Source organism: Vicugna pacos, chromosome 20 (assembly GCF_048564905.1).
Source record: "Vicugna pacos chromosome 20, VicPac4, whole genome shotgun sequence".
Taxonomy (NCBI): Eukaryota; Metazoa; Chordata; class Mammalia; order Artiodactyla; family Camelidae; genus Vicugna; species Vicugna pacos.
Window position 1 is genome coordinate 21,347,584 of NC_133006.1, and position 21,243 is coordinate 21,368,826.

The 21,243-nt window shown below is 37.3% G+C and overlaps 1 protein-coding gene across 2 annotated transcripts in view; it reads left to right on the forward strand.

Moving 5' to 3' along the window:
• ILRUN (inflammation and lipid regulator with UBA-like and NBR1-like domains) overlaps window positions 1–21,243 on the forward strand; it is an 89,568-nt gene that overhangs the window by 26,843 nt on the left and 41,482 nt on the right. For both annotated transcript variants that reach the window (XM_072945218.1, XM_072945219.1), the window contains exons 2-3: window positions 9,713–9,867; window positions 15,568–15,765. In XM_072945218.1, the coding sequence (XP_072801319.1) occupies window positions 9,713–9,867; window positions 15,568–15,765 (353 nt within the window). The remainder of the gene's footprint in view (window positions 1–9,712; window positions 9,868–15,567; window positions 15,766–21,243) is intronic.

Sequence of the window (21,243 nt, forward strand, 5' to 3'; positions counted from 1 at the left end):
GTCGGTTCAGTTCATGGCATCCCAAAACAATCACAATAGAAACATCAAAGATCACTGATCACAGATCACTGTAACAAATATAATAATAATGAAAAAGTTGGAAATATTGTGAGAATTACCAAAATGTGACACAGACACAAAGTGAGTAATTACTGTTGGAAAAATGGTACCAACAGACTTGCTTACTGCAGGGTTGTCATAAACCTTCAATTCATAAAAAACGCGATCATCTGTGAAGCACAATAATGCAAGTTCAATAAAATGAGATATGTCTGTAGTCCCAGTATAAAATTTTAATGGGAAAATTTGATAAAAAGAAGGGAAAAACGCAATTGACCGTTTAACAACTTGGGGGTTGGGGTTCCAGCCCTCCATGCAGATGAAAATCTGTGTATAACTTATATTTGGCCCTCCATATCAGCAATTCCAAATCCATGGGTTCCAGCAATCTCTGATCGTGTAGTACTGTAGTATCTACTGTTAAAAAAATATCTGAGTGTTGTGGACCTGCACAACTCAACTTGTTTTGTTGAAGGGTCAACTGTATTTTGGTCACTAGTGTATTCCATTCTACAAATATTTATTAAGCACCTTCTATAATACCATGCACTATTCTCAGCCTGGGAAATGCAAGCAGAGAGAATACAAGGTATATATTTTCTTCTGTAGGGCAGGAGCAGTAAAATACAGTCAGCAAGTATCATGGTCACCTGTTAACTCATTTCACTGGTGGAGAACTGAAGGCCTTGGCCTGGCTTTCTCCAGAAAAAATTGCTGTATCTGTTATTTCTCATGACCATACTTGAGAGGAGCACAGGGGGTATAGGGGCAGAGTTGGAGGTAGTCCTTTTATGAGGGCCATGCTGCTCTAGCTTTCCCCCTCCAATAAGATGCTACTTCTTTGGCCCTAGGGCTTGACTAGAGTATAATAATTATAGGCTCCTGATGATAGAATTCCTTTAAACCTTAAGTTCACCCTTTATCCATTTCATTTTTGGGCATTCCCTTTGATAAATAACCAATGCCAATAATATTATAATTAGATTTTAGTCTCTAAGATTGCCAAAGAGAATTGCTAGGCCTGGGTTAGGTCCCTTGGCTCTGCTTATCTTTCCAGATTAAAGGTCTCTACTCAGGACATGGATGGATAATTCTGGATTTAGAGATTTCTCAAATCTTCTGTGGGATGTCATCCCCTAAATTTCCCCTCTCCTCAGCTGTATTTCTTTGAGATATACTCTATAATGAGGGGGAGGGAACGGCAGTTTGGGGGACCCTTTGAGAAGTGTTTTGAAAGGGTCTGTTTTACAGTGTATTCATCAGGGCCTCAGTTTCTTAGTTATGCAGAGAATTCAGTTGTTGAAATTCAGCAAAGTCTCTAATTAATCTGACCATTACAGGTTTTAGATCTTTGGCGTTAGACAGAAAGTTATATTTATCTTGTGTGTCATATCTTCTCTCAGGAAGGCTAGATTGGATTGGGTTGTATTTTGCAGGTTGGATTGTCTTGCAGAACCTTACTGAAGTTTGCACAGTCTTCTGTGGGCAGTTTCCTTTATATTGTCCAGGCTCCTAAAGCTCCATCTGGCTTTTGAATGCATATGCAGTATAACCAGTTGCTTTGCTACATACGAGGATTACTACCTTTGTAAACTGAGAGGAAGGGGAGCCCATTTCTTCCTACCTCACCTTGACTTTGTTATTCATTGTGGGTTTTTACCTTTCACAATGTTTTAGTCTTGTATCAGTTAGGACTTTATTGGAGGTGGTGAATAGAACCCCTGTCTTAAACTAGCCTGATTAAAAATGAGAACTAATAATGATATCGGAATATCTTGGAACCTGAGTTAGCAGTTTGTCAGGCCTCTCTTTTTCTGGCTGCTTGGTTTGTGTTGTTCTTTCAACTGTCAAACATCTGTGTGCTTTTGCACATTCTCTCCCCCTATCTGAAATGCCCCTTTACTCCCCTTCTCTAGGTGGTTAACCAGTTCATCGAGGTACAGTTCTGTTGTTACCTGGTTGATGAAGCTTTCCCTGAATTCCTCAGTTTGAGTTAGGCATTTTCTCTTCTGTACTTTTATAATTCTTGGTCATATTTCTTCTCTGACATTTACTGCATTGAATTGTGATTACTGAGTTTCAATTGAATCTTTCTTAATAGATTGTTCTTTGGTAGCAAAGACTTTGTCATACTTATCTTTGCATTTCTAGTACCTGGAGTCATGAGTGAGTGAAAACTTAAATAGAAGAAATATAAAAGAAAACTATTATACTTGTTGATTAACAGATAGGGAAAAAGTTTTTGTGTTTGTAATTAGTTTGACTGATTCTTACATAAGTATTGTTGATTCCTTCATTCCTAGAAACTGTTTGGTGGGAATAGGAAATATTTTTTAGGGTGATCAGGACAAAAGCATACCATACTTGAGTTATGGTGTGGTACAGTGCATGTCTCAACTTGTTCACCCACTCGATTTCCCATATCTGAGCTTTGTTGATTATTGCACCTGCCATGCAAGTGTCACCAAGGGCTAGCTAGGATCACAAATAGGGCAGAATCCCACTCAAACCCAAGAGTTTGTCCAACTTTGTCTCTTAAAAATGTTTGATCTTATCACCTGGTGCTGGTACAACTAGGTAACCACAGGCAAAAAAAAGAAAAAGAGATCTCTACTTGACTCCTTATACAAGAATTAACTGGTGGATCAATGACCTAAGAATAAAAGCTAAACAATGAAACTGTTAGAAGAAACATAGGGATAAATCTTCATGCCCTTGGATTTGGTGTTCAGTTCTTAGATTTGACATCAAAGTCACGAGTGACAAATGAAAAACTAGATAAATTAGATTTCAACAAAATTAAAAACTTTTGTGCATCAAAAGACGTAATCAAGAGGGAGTGTATAGCTCAGTGGTAGACCTTGTGCTTAGCATGCACAAGGTCCTGGTTCAATACCTAGTACCTCCATTAAAGAAAAAAAAGACATCAAGAAAATGAAAAGACAGTCCACATAATGGGAGAAAATATTTGTAAATCATATGTCTGATAAGGATTTGGTATCCAGAATATATAAGGAACTCTTACAACTAAACAACAGGAAGATAAGCAACCCGGTCAAAAAAATGCACAAAGGATTTGAATAGACATGTCTCCAAAGAGGATATACAAATAGCCAACAAATATATGAAAAGTTAGGATCATTGGTCATCAAGGAAATGAAAATCAAAACCACAGTCAGATGCCACTTCAAAAAAGAAAAGTGTTGGCAAAGATGTGGAGAAATAGGACCATTTGCCTCGTACATTATTGATGGAAATGTCAAATGGTTCAGCTGTGGAAAATAGTTTGATGGTTTTTCAAAAAGTTAAATATAGAATTACATGTGACACTGAAGAACTACTACTAGGTATATATCTAAGGAAATGAACACATATTCCCACACAGACATTTGCATATGAATTTTTATTATAGCATTTGGAGTCAAAAGGTAGAAACAACTCAAATGCCCATAAGCAGATTAGTGGATAGACAAAATGTGATATGTACATGTAATGGATTATTATTTAGCCACTAAGAGGAATGAAATACTGATCAACATGCTACCATTTGGGATGAATCTCAGAAAGTTAAGTGGATTCGCAGATACTGACTGGTATATATAAAATAGATAAACAAGTTTATACTGTATAGCACTGGGAAATATATTCAATATCTTCTAGTAGCTTATGGTGAAAAAGAATATGAAAATGAATATATGTACATTCATGTATGACTGAAGAATTGTGCTGTACCCCAGAAATTGACACAACATTGTAAACTGACTATACCTCAGTTAAAAAAAAAAAGTGGAAGAAGCCAGATGCAGAAGGTTGCATATTGTTATGATTCCTTTTATATAAACTATGCAGAATAGGCAAATTCACAGACACAAAGAGCATATTAGTGGCTGTCAGGGGATACGGGGTGGGGGAAGGAAGAATGAGGAAAGATTACTTAATGTATACGGGGTGTTCTTTAATGGGTATGAGGTGATTTAAAAGTTTAGAAAGTAGAAAGAAGTGGTAGAGAGTCTCAGTTGTTTTAAAAAAGGAAAAATAGTTTAGTCCTGACACATTAGCCAGAGACATTTAGAAATAAAACTCTGCAGTATCAGTGTTGAATTGCTTTATCCTCAGAACCTGCACACCACCCCCAAGAATAATAACCACCATTAACAATAAGCCAATTGTATTTTCTCAGATGACAATACCCAATGTAAGATGGCTCTGGGGTTGCCTAATTTAGGGATTCAACTATATCATCAAGGACACAGCTATGATTTCTCTTTTTCTAATCTAGCATCCTCAACTATTAGCCTCATCCTCTTTAGGTCTCCTGAGTTTCCTTCATGTTCCCCAGATGGCTGCAGTCATTCAAATGCACCAAATTTTTTAATATCTTCCGGGGTGGGAAAAAAAAAGATACCTTTTCTTTTTTCTGTTCTCTTTGTTTTTAATTTACTTTTTTATTATAAACTTTTCAAACCTACAGAAAACTTTAAAGAATCAGAATATATACCCTTCTCCTTATCACCTATTTCAACAACAGTGGTTAACATTTTTGCTGTAATTTCTCTATATAAATTTTTTTTGAATTATTTGTAAGTTGTAGACATCATGACCCTTCATCCTTAAATATTTCTGCATGCTTCTCTTAAAATGAGGACATTCTCTTACATAACCACATAATAAGATAATTTACAAAAATTCTCTACTGCTAAAAATTTTTTAAATTTCCTCTGTTGCCCCCAAATGTATCATTTATAACCTTTCTTGGTTGTTGTTCTTTTATAGAATCAGAACCCAATCAAGGCCCATATATTGCATTTGATTGTTACTCTCTTTAAATGTAGAACAGTGCCACTGCCTTGGTTTTTCATGGCAGAATGCTAGTTTTTTACTTTCTGTTTGGGAAAACTGTGTCTACTGATGTTAGTTAGAAGGACCAGTTCTAAAAAGTGATAAAACTAATAGATCAATAAATAGCCAGGAAAAGAAGAGAGAAGAAACAGTCTTGGACTTGCTGGGGCTCTAAGAAGTAGGTAAATGCTGATATGAATTTTGTTGCCCCTCTCAATGAAATCTTTCACAAGTTTCTTTCTTTTTAAGGCTTACTGTCTTCACATACTAAATAGTATCATCTATGAGTTAATTTTTGGTTTGAAAATCTTCTTTGGCCCAACTTCTGTTCCGTACCTGCGTTCATCTTTGTTTTAATGAAATTCTTTGTTTCTTCCTAGGCCTTAAAATTCACAGTAGTCACAAGTATGTATTTTTTGACCCCGGTTTTCGGTCTTCCAAGTTAGATAGATGCCTGTTGAATTGATGTTGGAAAGCCCTAGTAAGAACCTCTGTCTAAAACAGATCTTTTTTCTAGTCAGGTTTTTTCAGTCATTTAAAGGTAGTAAGATCTTCCTGATTCCTGGATGGGTTAGTGCCTTAGTAGCAGTATCCTTGACATTCCATGGGTGAGGGAAACTTCTTCAAATTTGGAATAAGTATCGCTTGAAGCCTGAAGATGCTCTTGTTTGTGTTTAAGTGGATCGATTCATAATTCTGATTTCCTTTTTTATGTCCAAATAAGATGAATAGTTGTTTTTTTCCCTTATAAATCATTTGGATCCTTTTGAGTTTCTTCCTTGTTCAGAGAATGGAAATGAGAAGGTATCTAATTTTATTTTGCTGAGAATCTGAGCTAATACTCAGACTTCTAGTATTCCCTCTTCAATTCTGATTTCCTGGTTTCCTTAACTATTTTCTACCCCCATATTTTTGGAATAATGTTCCTGACTGTATATTCTGTACATAAATGATTTTTCTTCATAAGACCATTAATCTGACTTATGTTTGTATACATAGTACAAAAATAAATGTTCTCTGTGAATATATGCAATATCAGGTATTTGACCATTTTCAAGAATTCAGCTTAATGAGTAGTTACAACTAATTCATTTATAGAATTCATAGTGGTAATTAATATGTTCTTAAGAAAATTAGGTGTTCAGAATGTTAGTAGATAATTGGAAAATTCTGGGTAAATTAAAAGTTTTATGCCTTTAAATAGATGTGGCTCTGAGTTCTACTAATAATTGACTTTCTGGCCTGGGGCAAGTCATTTACCTGTCAGTGCACCTCTGGCCTCATCTATAAAATGAAGGTTGGACAGTATTGCTTATGAGTTACAAAATTGCATTTCATCAAGAAACACATATCAACATCACCAAACTCTCCTACTCTATATCAGGTTAACCTGATTATCAGTGTAGTTGAACTATGTTGTGTACCAGTCCCGTTTTTTTTACCCTACGTTAGAAAAGCTGCCTTAGACTGATAAGCCTCAGTGTGAGAGATAGTTGGAGTTACCCTTGTTTGAAAGTTTCCCTGGTTTGATGGGCTGAAAGTTTATAAAAACGGATAGGGCCCTTTTCTGTTTTGCTGTCCATTCTATAACTAGTCCAAGATTGAGTGCCTAGCATATGGATAAATGTTCATTAATTAAATATTTGTTGCATGAATGACTGCCACCCTAGGGCATTACAAACATTGCCTCATGCAGTCTTCACAGCTAGGCTTATAACACCAACTTTGTAATATAAAATATAAGCCAACCTTATAGCAGAAAACCTCAGCACGTGGATAAACTGACACAGATGCTTAGCTGCTTGTTCATAGCCCCACAGCCAGGTGTAGGAGCTGCCTCTAAACAAAGCCATTTGAAAGTTCACCATTTTAACCATTTTAAAGTATATAGTTCTGTGGCATAAAGTATATTCACAATGTTGTATAACCGTCACCATCATTTATTTTAGACTCTGCCTTTTCCCTCCCTGTTACACTGTCTCCTTTGTTCTTTAGGGTGTTTTAATCATCTGAAATTGCAGTAAAGACTTTTCCTGAGCAAAAATACTTAAGGAACCTGGAAGTTTAAACTTTTACGCTGGACTGAGTACTAAGTTTGTGTTCTCCCTTTTCTATGTCCTCAGCCAATTCTGTTTCATGTAGAATTTCTTATTGGCTAATAATAGTTGAGTATTATGTTGTTTTGAATGGGAATACATGCTATCATGTCTACTTGTTCTCACAGTGAATTAGAGCTGTTTAGTCTATTGCTACTGTTTCTTAGCCAGTGAGGCTGTGATCTAAATGGTCCTAGTGCTGAGGAGCTGTGTACCCACATTTTGAGCTGTGTGCCTGCCTGAGTGGTTTAGACTACCACCCGGCTATCATCCACACTCTGCCTTGTACTTGGAGAAACGAATATGCTTTGTCATCCTTCACTCCTGCTTCCTTCCAGAAGTCTGGTTCACTACTTTCAGTTTCACTTTAGGCTTGAAAAATGTTTCTTAATCTTCCTCTGGCTGAATTTCGTGTATAATACAGGTACAAGTAAGCAGTTTTGTTGGTTTGGCTGTTGGAAGAGTTGAAATGTGTGAAAGGAGATTTTAGGAGGGGGATGGATCTGCCTAAGTAGGGTTGCTGGACTTTTCCATTTGTTAGTGTTTGTACAAACAGAAGTCCTGTCTGATATCAGGCAGAGCCAACTGGTGAAATATGACACAGGCTGAGGGTGAGAATTGGCATTTGTCCCGAGTGCACAAATAGTTTCTTCCCTCTCAAGCGTATTTTACAGCCAAGTGAACAGAAGACAATTCAGCAGGCTATTTGCTGGAGATCTTTGTCAAAAAAATGATCTTTTCAAAAAGGTGGACACTTGGCTTTTACAAAAAGTGTTCAGAAGAACAAAACGCAAACTAGACTTACTTTTCTCTCCCTCATTTTATCCCTGATCTCTAAGGGTAAGGCTGATTCCAGATGTACTCCGAAGCCTGTTTATGGGTGGTACAGGATGGGCCTCCCCAAAGTTTGACCAGTCACATATTCTTCACTTTGGATCACAGTCAGCTAGATAAGGAAGTTGTTGGAAAGACTAAAGTCCAAACCTTCCTATTGAGTGGTCAAGCAAACAGGCACAGTTTGGACCCTGGCCCAGCTCAGCTCCATGTAAGTTTTATCCAGCACACACACGACAGGCCGGCAGTTGGTGGTGGCATAATTCCACTCATTACTGGCTAATACTACAGGCTGCCATTGCGTGAGGCTTGACCTGAGGTAGCTGCTCTAAATATAGCTTTCCTTTCTGGCAGCTGCAAACACCTGGAAGAACAGGCAGGCCCCCAGCAGAAAGTATTTTCTGTTAATAGCATGTCTGTTGAACAGTTGTGTACTGTCAGAGGGTATTTCATGCTATGTTTACGCATAATTAAAAACAACCCACTGAATCCAGTGGTTTATGGTTGGGTTATGTTTAGAAAAATGTAATTTGTGTTGTTGTCTACTGTGGGGACTAGGCATGATGTCACGAGTTTGAGGAAGACCGTAAGAGAAGCAGTTAATGTAATTACCAGCAGTTTCTTTGATCTCTGTAATGAACACAGCTTACTTAAACCCCTTAGTGGCCTTTGGTTTCTGGCACTGCTGAACCAAGCTGTCAATCGTGATTCTGTTCAGTTGGAACTTTGGTTTGTGTGCTTGGTAGTTCCTTCTGACATAAAGGAGTTTATAAATAATTAGAAAGAACACCAACATTTACAAAATGATACTTCGAAGAAGAAACTACAATGGCTTATAAACATGTAAAAGATATTTAAACTCTCTGGTAAAAAGAGAAAACCATTTTAAGACCCCACTGAGATCTTATTTTTTATCAGATAAGCCAAAATCCAAAATGTTGGACAAACACTGTTGATGAGTAAGTGGGGTAGTAGACCCTCTTGTACATCCTTGGTGGGAATATTTATTGAGTATATAACTTTTTTATTGAGGGAAGTTTAGGTATATCTGATAGAGCCATAAATATATGCCCTTTGACCCAGCAGTATCACTTGTAGGGATTTATCCTACAGATGCGCTTGTACGTATAACTGTATGTGCTTAAGCTTATATATGGAAGAATTAAAGATTGGAAATAAACTAAAAGTAGACTGATTACATAAATAATGATGTATCTATACAGTGGATACAGCTGTAAAAACAGGATACTCACTGTGTACTGACTTAGGAGGGAATAAAGCAAAGGGCAGTGTATAATATGCTACTGGTTGTATAGGAAGGGGGGAAATAACAATATATATCATTTGCTTGTATGTGCATAAGGAAGTTCTGAAAGGATATTTAAGAAAGTAATGTGAATGAATGATTCCCTGTGTGTATGTGTGTATGTAGGAAAGAACAGATAAGATGGCTATTTTTTACTGCATAAAACTTGGTAACCATATGCAGGCACTGCTTTTTAAAAAAATTAATTAGAATGTTTTAAAAAAATGGAGCCTCTTTGAATTTTAGTCAGAGGAGCTCCTTTTTTATTGACTTCCTTAAGCAAACTTGCTATCCTTGTGGGTAAGAGGGAGATTTCCTTACGTTGTTGCTGATGGTGCTAATGTTTATTACTTGCTATGTGGGTACCTTGGGAAGAAAATAATGCACAAGTTTATTGATACTGGTGTTTTTCCTGTTGTTCCTCAGCCAGAATCAGTAACTCTGAAGATTTACATACCAGGAGCCTTCTATTTACAGGTTCTGTAACACACCCTAAGAAACAGTCTCTTTCCTTTTGTTTGACAGGATAATGTGCTCTGGAGAGGACTGAAGTCTTTTTCTTTTTCTTTTTTTGTAGGAACCTACAAGCAGCAATTGGCGCCTATTATGACTTTGAGAGCCCAAACATCAGTGTGCCCTCTATGTCCTTTGTTGAAGATGTCACCATAGGAGAAGGAGAGTCAATACCTCCTGATACTCAGTTTATAAAAACATGGCGGATCCAGAATTCTGGTAATGTATAATAAGCAATCTTTCTTGCTCCGTTTTCCATTCCTTGGCAGTTAAAAAAAATAAGAAAGTGTTTTAGTTTGAAGTACGTGATTGTATAACTGAGCTTTTTCCTATACGTGATGTAGCATTTTCTTACACTAGCGTGATGACCCAAATATCAATGAAATAATCTATCCCATAGGTTAGGAGGTATTTGGGTCTTGATGACATTTAAACACAATTCAATATTCTTTTGAAACTGGGAGCCAGGTCTGTGTGTTGTGGTGGTGGTGTCTCCACCTGTACATTTTTATTCCATCATTTTATTTCTGCTCTAATTAATTTTGCAGTTATTTCCAGTAGGCTAGAGGAAGTACATCCTTGAATAAAACAAGGTAGTTAGAACTGTGAGCATCTGCTCTGTTGAAAGCTCATTTCTTTGCAACCACAAGGATGACTATCTGAAATTTTCATTGAGCTATCTATTTCAGATGTTAACACCATTTTGAAAAATAGGGTAAGAAGTGTAGTGATTTGCCCAGAATGGAAAAGATGGAAAGATTGAGAAATTGTTTTTTTTAAAGCATTCTTTTGATATACTGCTGACTTTAAGAAAAATTTAACATAAATTAACTGTAGTTCTTTGAAAATAATATCTGAATATGTATCTAGTAACTGTTGTTACTTTTTTAACTTGATAAAGTCTTTTCTAATAACTTTTTAAATTTGAATGAGTTTAGTATTTCTTGTCCTATCTAATAACAGTTTATGCTGACTAGGTGAGGATGCTTTAAACTACTTATTAATGAGGACTTACAAAGAAATTCTAAGAGATAGGAAACTAGGTAAAAGGAGTATTTAGCTAAAAATTTGTGGGAGTTGGGGAACCCTGTCTATCAAGGTAATCTGATATGAGATGATACAAAACTCTGGGGACTCAAACCTACTAACGTACCCTTTATTTGCTTTTCAGTTCTTTATACTTCAGTTCTTTTATAATGGGGAAAGACTGTCTAAATTAGCCTTTTATATATAATTAACATACCAAATTGTTATGCTTGGTTTTTCTGGCTTATTTGGAAGTAACTAGCTTGGATGGAGGTTTGGTGTGTCACTGATCAAATATACATAATCTGGATTGACCCAGTGTTGTAGATGACTGGGGACATCAGTGGCTTTGTAAATTTTCATTAGCTTCTTTTCTTTTTTGGTTATAACAATGTGGTGCATTGTTAGTTTGAGAGGCACATGGTAATATGGGAAAACATTTTCCATTTTTTGTGAAATTCTTTTTCAGAGTTTGATTATCTTTACTTTGCCTAATTTCTCATCTTTCTTAATGTTGCCTGCTTTTAAAAATATTCTTTAAAAAAATCTCTTTAGGTCAGTTTATATTCATTATGTTTCTTCTCTGAATTAATAAAATCTGTATTATTGATCAAAAATGCTTTTGAATCCAAGACATGAATTTTTAAAATGAGTAATGTTTGTTTAGAAAGTATAATTTGTTAAAATTTTTGTTTATTTAAAAAAATTAACACAAGACCATGTTTACTTAATAATGAAAACCCTGGAGATGTTCTGGCTTTCCATGAGTTCATTATAGTGGTTTTAAATATTAAAAGTTCTTAGAATACTGTTGAAATGTTTTACATTTCTGGTTCCAGAATAACCATTTTATATTTCAGAAAGCCTCTTAATGTATCTACTCACTCACTACACATTTCTTTGGGTTATTGGGAGATTGGTTAATGGGGATTGATGTAAAATGAATAGAATGTCAAATTAGAACCCCAAAGAGCTTGCCTTTCTCCTTGACTTGGAGAAAATCTGTTTTGTTGGGGCTGGCTGCTTTTTCCTCCTCCCTTTGCACAGTAACTCCAGTTTAAAACAACCTCTGGATCTGCAGCCTTTCTTCTTATAAAAGGACATTTTTGTTCCTGTACACCTCTTGAAAAGTTGGGCAACAGTTGCTAGAGATTTTACCTTTCAGGGTACTTTTAACAAATAGGTTCTTTTTCTTCTGAAAGTGTTCCATCAGTTGTAAAACAGTTTTGTATCTGTAAACTAAATGCTCTCCATTTGATTAAAGAGAAATTGGCCTTCCATAACTAAGTGACATACATTACTAGAGAGAGAGGGAAAGCACGCACATGCACTGGTTCTGCAGCATCATCCTGATCTGGCCTGAGTTCTTTCTGGTAATAGAGTAGAAACACAGAGCTAGGGTAGACCTTAGCTCTTTCTCCTCTGGCTTTCTTACTGTCATTCATGACCTTCTCTAAGAGATAGTGCTCACCAAAAGAGTTTCATGAATAATTTTCATGGGGCCTCTCTGTTGTCATGTTTTAGGCATACCAGGCATTTAGATTTACAATGGTGAGATTGATAGGAACTGCATATAGCTGTCCCAGCAGCTTCCCCAAAGAAGATAAATGTCACACATTGTTTAAAATTGAACGCCTAATACTGTTGTAGGTCCTTAGAATCAGACCATAGAAAAAACAGAAGTAAGATATTTAATGACATAAATACAGAATTCCAGAATCCAAACTTTTGGCACTATATAAGTTTTAGAAGTTTGGGAAACTTGAGCAGGAATCCTTACAACTGGAGTTTAAAATGAAAAATTGAAACCGTCCCTCTGAAGATGAAAGTACCAACACTTACAGCTTCTCAGTTGTTACAACCATGCTTTGTTGTCCAGCTGTATGCAGTGAATGTTAAACTAAGCGTATTATAACTGGTGTTTCTCTGACTTTAAGGAAGTAGTTGTGATTGTCATATGAGAGAGTGGCTTCAGAGTCATCTTTATTTTCTGAACCGTATAGAAGTCAATATAAACAAGAATTGGGGATAAAAGATTTGAGAAAGAACAGCCATTCCCTCCATTTTTCTTTTGGCTCCTTAAAATAGTTAAGTTTCTACCTTTCTTTTCAGTATAACTGTAGAGAAGATAATTCAGCTTCATTCATTCAACAAATTTTATTATGTTCCAGTTATTTTATCAGAAGAAAATGGTGACAAGATCAATGACAGTCCGTGTTTGCATTTAGCTTTATTTGAAATGCAGTCTCCAGACTTATAGGGGCTAAAAAGAGTATCTTCTTTGAGGCTTGTTGTCTGTATTGCTCTTTGAATGTTCCTTATTGTCTCCAAACTATTTCTGTAATCTTTTACACCCAGGCTTTCTGGAACTGATGGACTTTTATTTCATTTTGCTATGCTCTCTATCGTCTCAGAATTGCCACCCAACAGGTTCTTTTGTTTTGTTTTGACTTTTAAAAAAATAAAATTATATTCCATGATAACTGGAGAATCACAGCCTTAGTCATATGTGTGCTTGAGATACTTACCTTGGAAAGTCATAGAACACACATTAGTCTTTCTTCTAGATATATATCTCCCTCATTAAGCCAGTTTGTAACAGACTTAATTTGAAACCCTGTTGTATGTTATACTTCTCAAATCCAGATTTTTCAGGTTTGCTTAGTGTGGTAGACCAAACATTCTCATCAGTATTTCCCTTCCTTCTGTATTGAGTCAGTGTCATTGATCTTCTCAGAGATGCCTGAGCTGACAATTGGAGCTGTAAGAACTATATGTTATAGCGAACTGTTGGTAATTCTCAGAAGGCAGATGATTGGTTCTTCATTTTATAGCAAATTAATACTTTCGAGTTGATGGTGCATAACTTTTCTACTTCTTTCTTTAAAAGATTCTCCAAGTACCACATCAGTAGGGTCTGACATACTAAAAAGATCAGGACCGTAGCTGCATAATTGTTAATCATTTAATGATTTACCAACTCAGTCTCCTGAGAATATAGCAGTACTCCCTCTTTTGCATTGGTGAGAGATCCAACTGTCTCAGCTGCTTGTGGTTGTCTGCCCAGGACAGCCAAGTATTTCCCATACTCAAGACAGTTTTGGTTTTCCATGTTTCCTTAAAAGTTCAAAAACAGACATTCTTGGGTTTTCATATAAATGGATATTGTCTTGTTACAGATGTATGTGTATATGTTTTAAAGATAATTGTGAATTCAGCTCTATAACAGTAGTTTAATTTTCCTTTTGGATCTTAGTCTTTAAAGACTGATGTTTTCTAAGGTGCTTCATGTCGGCTGGTACTGTTCTTGACCTAAGACAAATGATGCTTTTGCCAGGCCACAGGCCCCAGAAATGAAAAACAGAATTTGCCTGTATTGCTAGTATATCATCCACAAACTTTCCACCAGCAGCAGTTGAATTTTATAGTGTTAACTTAAGAGGGCACTTTTAGTGACCACTGCTTCATCTGCTACCCCTAAGATCCAGGAGGCACAGAAGATGCTGTTCATTATGGGGCTGAGATCTCAGCAGTAGAGCATTGGTTGCTTTTCTCTCTGGTTCTCTTTTCAGTAGTAAGCCATCGAGTGTATCAAAACCAGCTGGTACTTCGAGAATAAGGTGCTGAAGTATCCTTGAGTACTGTTAGAAGTTTCAAGCATGCTGTGTCCTGAGAGTCCTGCTGTATCCAGCTTTTCATAGTGATTTATTATTTTTTATTTTTTGTTGAGGGGGTAATTAGGTTTACTTACTTATTTTAGAGGAGGTACTGGGGATTGAACCCAGGACCTTGTGTATGCTAAGCACGTGCTCTACCACTTGAGCTATACCCTCCCCCTCATAGTGATTATTTTTATAATGAGTTTATATTTATATATATTAATATATATAACATAAATGTATATTAATATATGTTTTAAAAGATGCAGAGGTTTCTGTCTACAGTAAGAAGGAGTATATATATATATAGGAGAGACTTCACAGGAAAGATCACATTTAATCACTGTGTGGCAACTATGACTGGTCAGAAGAAGTCAGTGTATAGATTTTGCATTTGAATTAGTAAGGCATACAACCAAAGAAGGTCCATACCACTTACAAAGAAGGGAAAGACATTTCTGCCAAAGCCAGTTTTCTATCTTGCCATTTCTTTTCTTTCTACAAGCACCTCTGGCTGGTGTCATCAGCCCTCAGACCTAGGGTCATTGTGCTGTTATCAGGGGAGTTCACTCCACTGTTCATATTTTCCCGATTACTATTTCAATCTGAAAATGAAACCGTCACTTGACTCCTCTGTCTTATTTGCAGAGTATCTTGAGCCTCGATCTTTTCATAGTTAGGGACTCCAGAAGAAAAGTCATAGATCAGGGAAAAAGCAATTTTAAAATCAGAATAATACAGAAATTACTCCTCATGTATTTCATCCTCTTGCTTCAGTGGAAAAACTGGGGACAGTCAGACATATGTTTACTTTGAATGTCAGCTTAAAAATTTAGAGTGAAAATGGACATGTGTTAACTTCTTAGTGGAGAAAGCAGTCCTCCAAAGATGAGGCCTTGTGCTTCATTTCCATGACTCTTTTCGGACATCATTCTTAGAGTCTACAGATTCAGTGTGATATGTGGCCTTCCCTGGGGTCACCTCAAACCTACCTTCTTGAGGAACTGCTTTGCTTTTGCCTTTTGTGCTTTCTCTTAGGGATAGACTGTTGGTCAGAGGTTGTTGATTCTGATAATTCTGATCAGTCGTGTAAGATGTCATATAGCTCAAGGATATGTGGATAGGTTTAAGTATGTGTGAGAGACAAAGAGGCCTCTTCTACAGTTTTGTAATGAACTGCACCCAGCATAGGACCACTGATTGCCTAACATTTTTTTCTTTTGCTTGAACTCAGGGGCAGAGGCCTGGCCTCCAGGGGTTTGTCTTAAATATGTCGGGGGAGACCAATTTGGACATGTGAACATGGTGATGGTGAGATCGCTAGAGCCCCAAGAGATTGCAGATGTCAGCGTCCAGATGTGCAGCCCCAGCAGAGCAGGAATGTATCAGGGACAGTGGCGGATGTGCACTGCTACAGGACTCTACTATGGAGGTGAGTATGTCCTTGGGCAGCCCAGGGTGAAGGAATTAAGGTAACATCTTTCAGCATCCCCAGTATTGCTCACAGAGCCTGTCAAATTACATAGCAGGGTGTGGTCTCTTGTAAGCAGTCACCCCATACAGGTAAATGACTTAAATTTAATGATTCTCTAATTTGTTCAGTCTAGCACTCTCTTTACACTAGGAATTTAGTTAAAATTTAGCAAAGTAAATGAAATATATGTTGCATTCTAAACAAGGAGTTAGTAGTGCTACTGTTTTTATTATATAATCTGATAGATGCTGTAAGAATACTGAAGGCAGTACTTGTTCTCAGAGTCTCTAGACACAAGTCATATAAAAAAAGATAATGCACAAAATGTGCATACTTCTATCCACCTGACAGCCTGTCAAGCTACTGATGTCTTTTGCTCCTTCTCTTTATTGTACTTTTTGAACACATTGATTTACCCTCACTGTCTATTCTTCCCATTTTCCTTTTATTCTTCCACCCATTCAATCCTTTACCCACTCCAGTGAAATGTTTATTAGCCACTACCCAGTTTCCCAATCCAGTAGCCACTTTACAGTCTTCTCATTAACTGGCCTGCCATGACTTGGCACCAAATTCCAAGTGTTTCTCGATGTATGTCCCTTCCTAGACTCATATGATTACCTCTCTTGCTTCTCCTCCTCTGAATAGTCTTTGTCTGGTCTCATCTTTGCCCTGGAACTATAGACATACCGTGTTTTATTGCTCTTTACTTTGTTGTGCTTCACAGATGATCGCGTTTTTTATGAATTGAAGGTTTATGACAACCCTGCAGTAAGGAAGTCTGTTGGTACCATTTTTCCAACAGTAATTACTCACTTTGTGTCTGTGTCACATTTTGGTAATTTTCACAATATTTCCAACTTTTTCATTATTATTATATTTGTTACAGTGATCTGTGATCAGTGATCTTTGATGTTTCTATTGTGATTGTTTTGGGATGCCATGAACTGAACCGACATAAGACTGCGAACTTAACTGACATATGTTGTGTGTGTTCTGACCACTCCACCAAACAGCCATTTCCCCATGTCTCTTCCTCTCCTTGGGCCTCCCTATTCCCTGAGACACAACAATATTGAAATTAGGCTAACTGATAACCCTACAGTGGTCTCTACGTGTTCAAGTGAAAGGAAGAGTCACACACGTCTCACTTTAAAAGAAAACCTAGACATGATTAAGCTCAGTGAGGAAGGCATGTCGGAAGCCAAGACAGACCAGAAGCCAGGTTGCTTGTACCAAGCAGCCAAGTTGTGAAAGCAAAGGAAAAGTCGTTGATGGAAATGAAAAGTGCTACTCCAGTGAACACACAAGTCATAAGAAAGTGAACCTGCCTTATTGCTGATATGGAAAAAGTTTGGGTGATCTGGATAGCAGATCAAACCAAACAGCCACAACATTCCCTTAAGCCAAAGCCTAATGCAGAGCAAGGCCCTGACTCTCTCCAACTCTGTGAAAATGGAGAGGTGAGGAAACGGCAGGAAAAAAGGTTAAAGCGACCAGAGGTTGGGTCTTAAAGTTTAAGGAAAGAAGCCATCTCCGTAACAGAAAAGTGCGAGGTGAAGCGGCCAGTGCTGATGTAGAAGCGGCAGTACGTTATCCAGAAGATCTAGCTAAGAAGGTGACTCTAAACAACAGATTTTCAATGTAGGTAAAACAAGCCTTTTATTAGAAGAAGATACCATCGAGGAATTTCATGGCTAGAGAGAAGTCAAGGCCTGGCTTCAAGGCTTCAAAGCTTCAAAGGAGAGGATGACCCTCTTGTAAGCAGCTGGTGGCTTTAAAATTGAAGCCAATTTCATGCTCATTTACCATTCTGAAAACCCTAGGGCCCTTACAAATTTTGCTAAATCTACTCTGCCTATGCTCTGTAATTGGAACAACAAAGCCTGGATGAATGCACATCTGTTTACAACATGGTTTACTATTAAGACCTATTGCTCAGAGAAAGATTCCTTTCAAAATATGACTGCTCATGGACAATGCTCCTAATCACCCAAGAGCTCTGATGGAGATACCCCATGACATTCATATTGTTTTCATGCCTGCCAACACAACATCCATTCTGCAGCCATGGATCAAGGAGTCATTTCAACTTCCAAGTCTTTCAAGTTCTTTGAGAAATACATTTCATGAGGCTGTAGCTGCCATAGTGATTCCTCTGATGGATCTAGACAAAGTAAATCCCTCTGGAAAGGATTCACCATTCTAGGTGCCATTAAGAACATTGGTGATTCATGGGAAGAGGTCAGAATATCAACATGAACAGGAGTTTGGACGAAGTTGATTGCAACCCTCCTGGATGACATCGAGGGGTTCAAGACTTCAGCAGAGGAAGTAACCGCAGATGTGGCGGATGAAGCAAGAGAACTAGAAGTGGAGCCTCAAGATGTGACTGAATCGCAGCAATCTCAGGCTAAAACTTGAACGGTTGCAGAGTTACTTCTTGTGGATGAGCAAAGAAAAGTGGTTTCCTGAGGTGGAATCTGCTTCTGGTGAAGATGCTGTGAGGACTATAGAAGTGATAATAAAGGACTCGGAATATTACATAAACTTAGTTGATAAAGCAGTGGCAGGGTTTGAGAGGACTGGCTCCTAATTTTGCAAGAAGGTCCACCGTGGGCAAAATGCTATCAAACAGCACTGCACGCTACAGAGAAATCATTTGTGAAAGAAGGAGTCAGTTGATGCGGCAAACTTCATTGTTGTCTTACTCTAAGAAACTGCCCCAGCTGCGCCAGCCTTCAGCAACCACCGCATTCATCAGCCAGCAGCCCTCAACACTGAGGCAAGACCCTCCACCAGCAAAAAAGATTACAACTTATTGAAGGTTCAGAGTGATAGTTACTGGTTTTTGACACTAGTTTTTTAAATTAAGGTGTGTACATTGTTTTTCTAGACGTAACGCTATTGCACACTTAAGAGACTATAGTATATTATAAACATACCTTCTAGATACACCGGGAAATCAAAATATTTGCGTGACTCACTTTATGGCAATAATACCTGCATTGCGTTGATCTGGAACCAAACCCGCAGTATCTCCACTATACGTCTGTACTAGATTCTGAGCTGGGGCCTCTTCCTGCTCAGTGACCACAGCCATCCATGTGGCTTCAGCTCTCATCAGTGCAGGATACATGGCAGTGCCAATTTCATGCCTATAGATGCACAATCTTTCTGAACCTTCAAACCTGTATTTTAAATGCTTGTAGACATAACCTATAGATACTCTGTAGATTTTGAATTTTAACATCTTCCAGGCAAAACTTATATTCTTGTCAGCACCCCACTGAGATGATCAGTCTAGAAATTTGGAGTCATCTTTTGTTCTGTCGTATCATCCTTAATCACAGACTAATTCCTATTGGCTTCTCTGTATTCAGTGTCCTGAGATCCAGATAAAAATAAATAATAAATAGTTTCTGTCCTCAGGGAGCTCCTAACTGGACTTATGGCAGTGGGACCTTTGAAGTTATTTCACAGAGTCCTGGAATTAATATTCTCATGTATGTCTTTGCAACCAGTGGAAATTTAAAATATTTTTTTTAGCCTGGAAAAATTTTAATAGTAGAAAGCGTATCTCATAGCAACATCCTATGTGATGTCAGTCTTTGCCTGAAAATGTTGTGCATATTGTAATGAAGCCAAACTCCTTAGCATGGGGCTTAAAGCTCCTCACAATCTGGCCTAGCTTCTCTCATTTTCATCTTCAGTCACCTCTTTAGTCCCCACAGCTAATTCTGAAAGACACCACATAATTTGACTTCTTCATGCCCTTGCTTATATTGTTCCCATTGCCTGAAATATCTCTTTCTTTACAGCAAACCCCTGCTCATCCTCAGGGCCCTGGTGAAGTCACCTTTTCTCTTTCCCTCTTCTCCAGTTTCTTACTCTCCCCACTACCTGAAGGAATTTCTCCCTCCTTTTCTATTTCTATTATGTACAACCTTGTTATTATAATTAACACATTATATTTTAGGTGTTTGTTTACCTATCCTTTTCTCCTACTAGACAGTGAAGTATTTGTTGAATAACAAATCAACATCATATAACAATCATGTAAACAATCAAAATGCAGAGAAATTATTTGTCTCTTCTGTTTTGAACTGTTTTCAGGCCACCTCTCCTCAGAATCTTTTTACTTGCACAGCTGGAAGTAGTTTCTTCCACTGCTGAGCTCTGTTGCGTCATCTCTTTCCCTCTGATGCCTTTGCATCTTTTTGGCATTTTACCTCTTTCTGCCCAGTTACTTTGATTAATGTCTAATATCACCTTAAAAACTTTAGGTGATATGTGTCTCATTTATCTTTGTAACTCTTGAAAAAGCTGAGCCCAGTACAGAGCAGAGAGTGGCTCATTAATAAATTTGTAAATGAATGTCATTGTTTTAAGGGAGGAGGAAGACTACATATATGACTTAAAAAAATTCTTTAATGCAAAGATACTTATTCTTAGCATTCTTCCATGTTTAAGACTTGTTTGTGTGTGTTTTTAGTGTTAAAAATAATTATTATTCTTTGGGTCATTAAAATATATACTAGTAACATCCTTCTCAAATTCTGGAAGTAAACATTATATTAGCTCTGGAGGCACTAAAAAAATTAAACCCTTTCTTGGTCATATAGCTGTGAGTTATTTTTCAGGACTTTGAATTCTAGTAACTTCAAGGAATCTTAATAATTCATCTGATTCCATGATTTTCAAGCATTTTTCTTAAATCAGTGGAACTCTTTCTTGATAAAAGCATATGTGAATGCCTCCAAAAAAGAGAAAAGATAAAAATGAAATTGGCTTTGTTGAATGGGTGCTTCCTTGGACTGTATTTCCCTGCTCTCTGTCTGAGATGACCTCCAGGGCTCTGTGGAGTGTGTTTGCAAACCATTCATCTACTCTAATAAAGAATTTAATTCTATTTACAAGCTACTATGTTTTTTTGAATTCAGTTTACTATTGATTGTAAAACATGTGGTGACAACAGAGATGTTAGACTGGCAGAAAATGATTATAATATACATAAAACCGCAACTGAACATATGAAAAAAAAAATAAGGTGTCATGTTAACCTTGGCAGGATTGACTCTCCAGTTTTTCTGCTCACTCTTAGTTTGCTAGCTCATTGAGTGTAGTGTAGTGGTAAGAGTTTGGAATGTAGGACTACGTTGCCTGGGCATGGACTTGGACGGGTTAGGTAACTTCTCTGTGCCTCATCTTTCTGTTTTAACAACAAGAGCTTGCTTATTTTGTTTTTCATTGGCTGGTCTCTAAAAGTCTTTAGATGGTATTTTCTAGGAAGAATCCATTCTCTCTCTCTCTCTCTCTTTTTTTTTTTTTTTTTACTATAATGCTTATGTTGTTTGAGCTCATTTCTCTTCCTCAAAAGGGATATTTGCTGTATTTAGTAATTTACAAAGTGAGTCTTCCCTCATTTTAGATTGG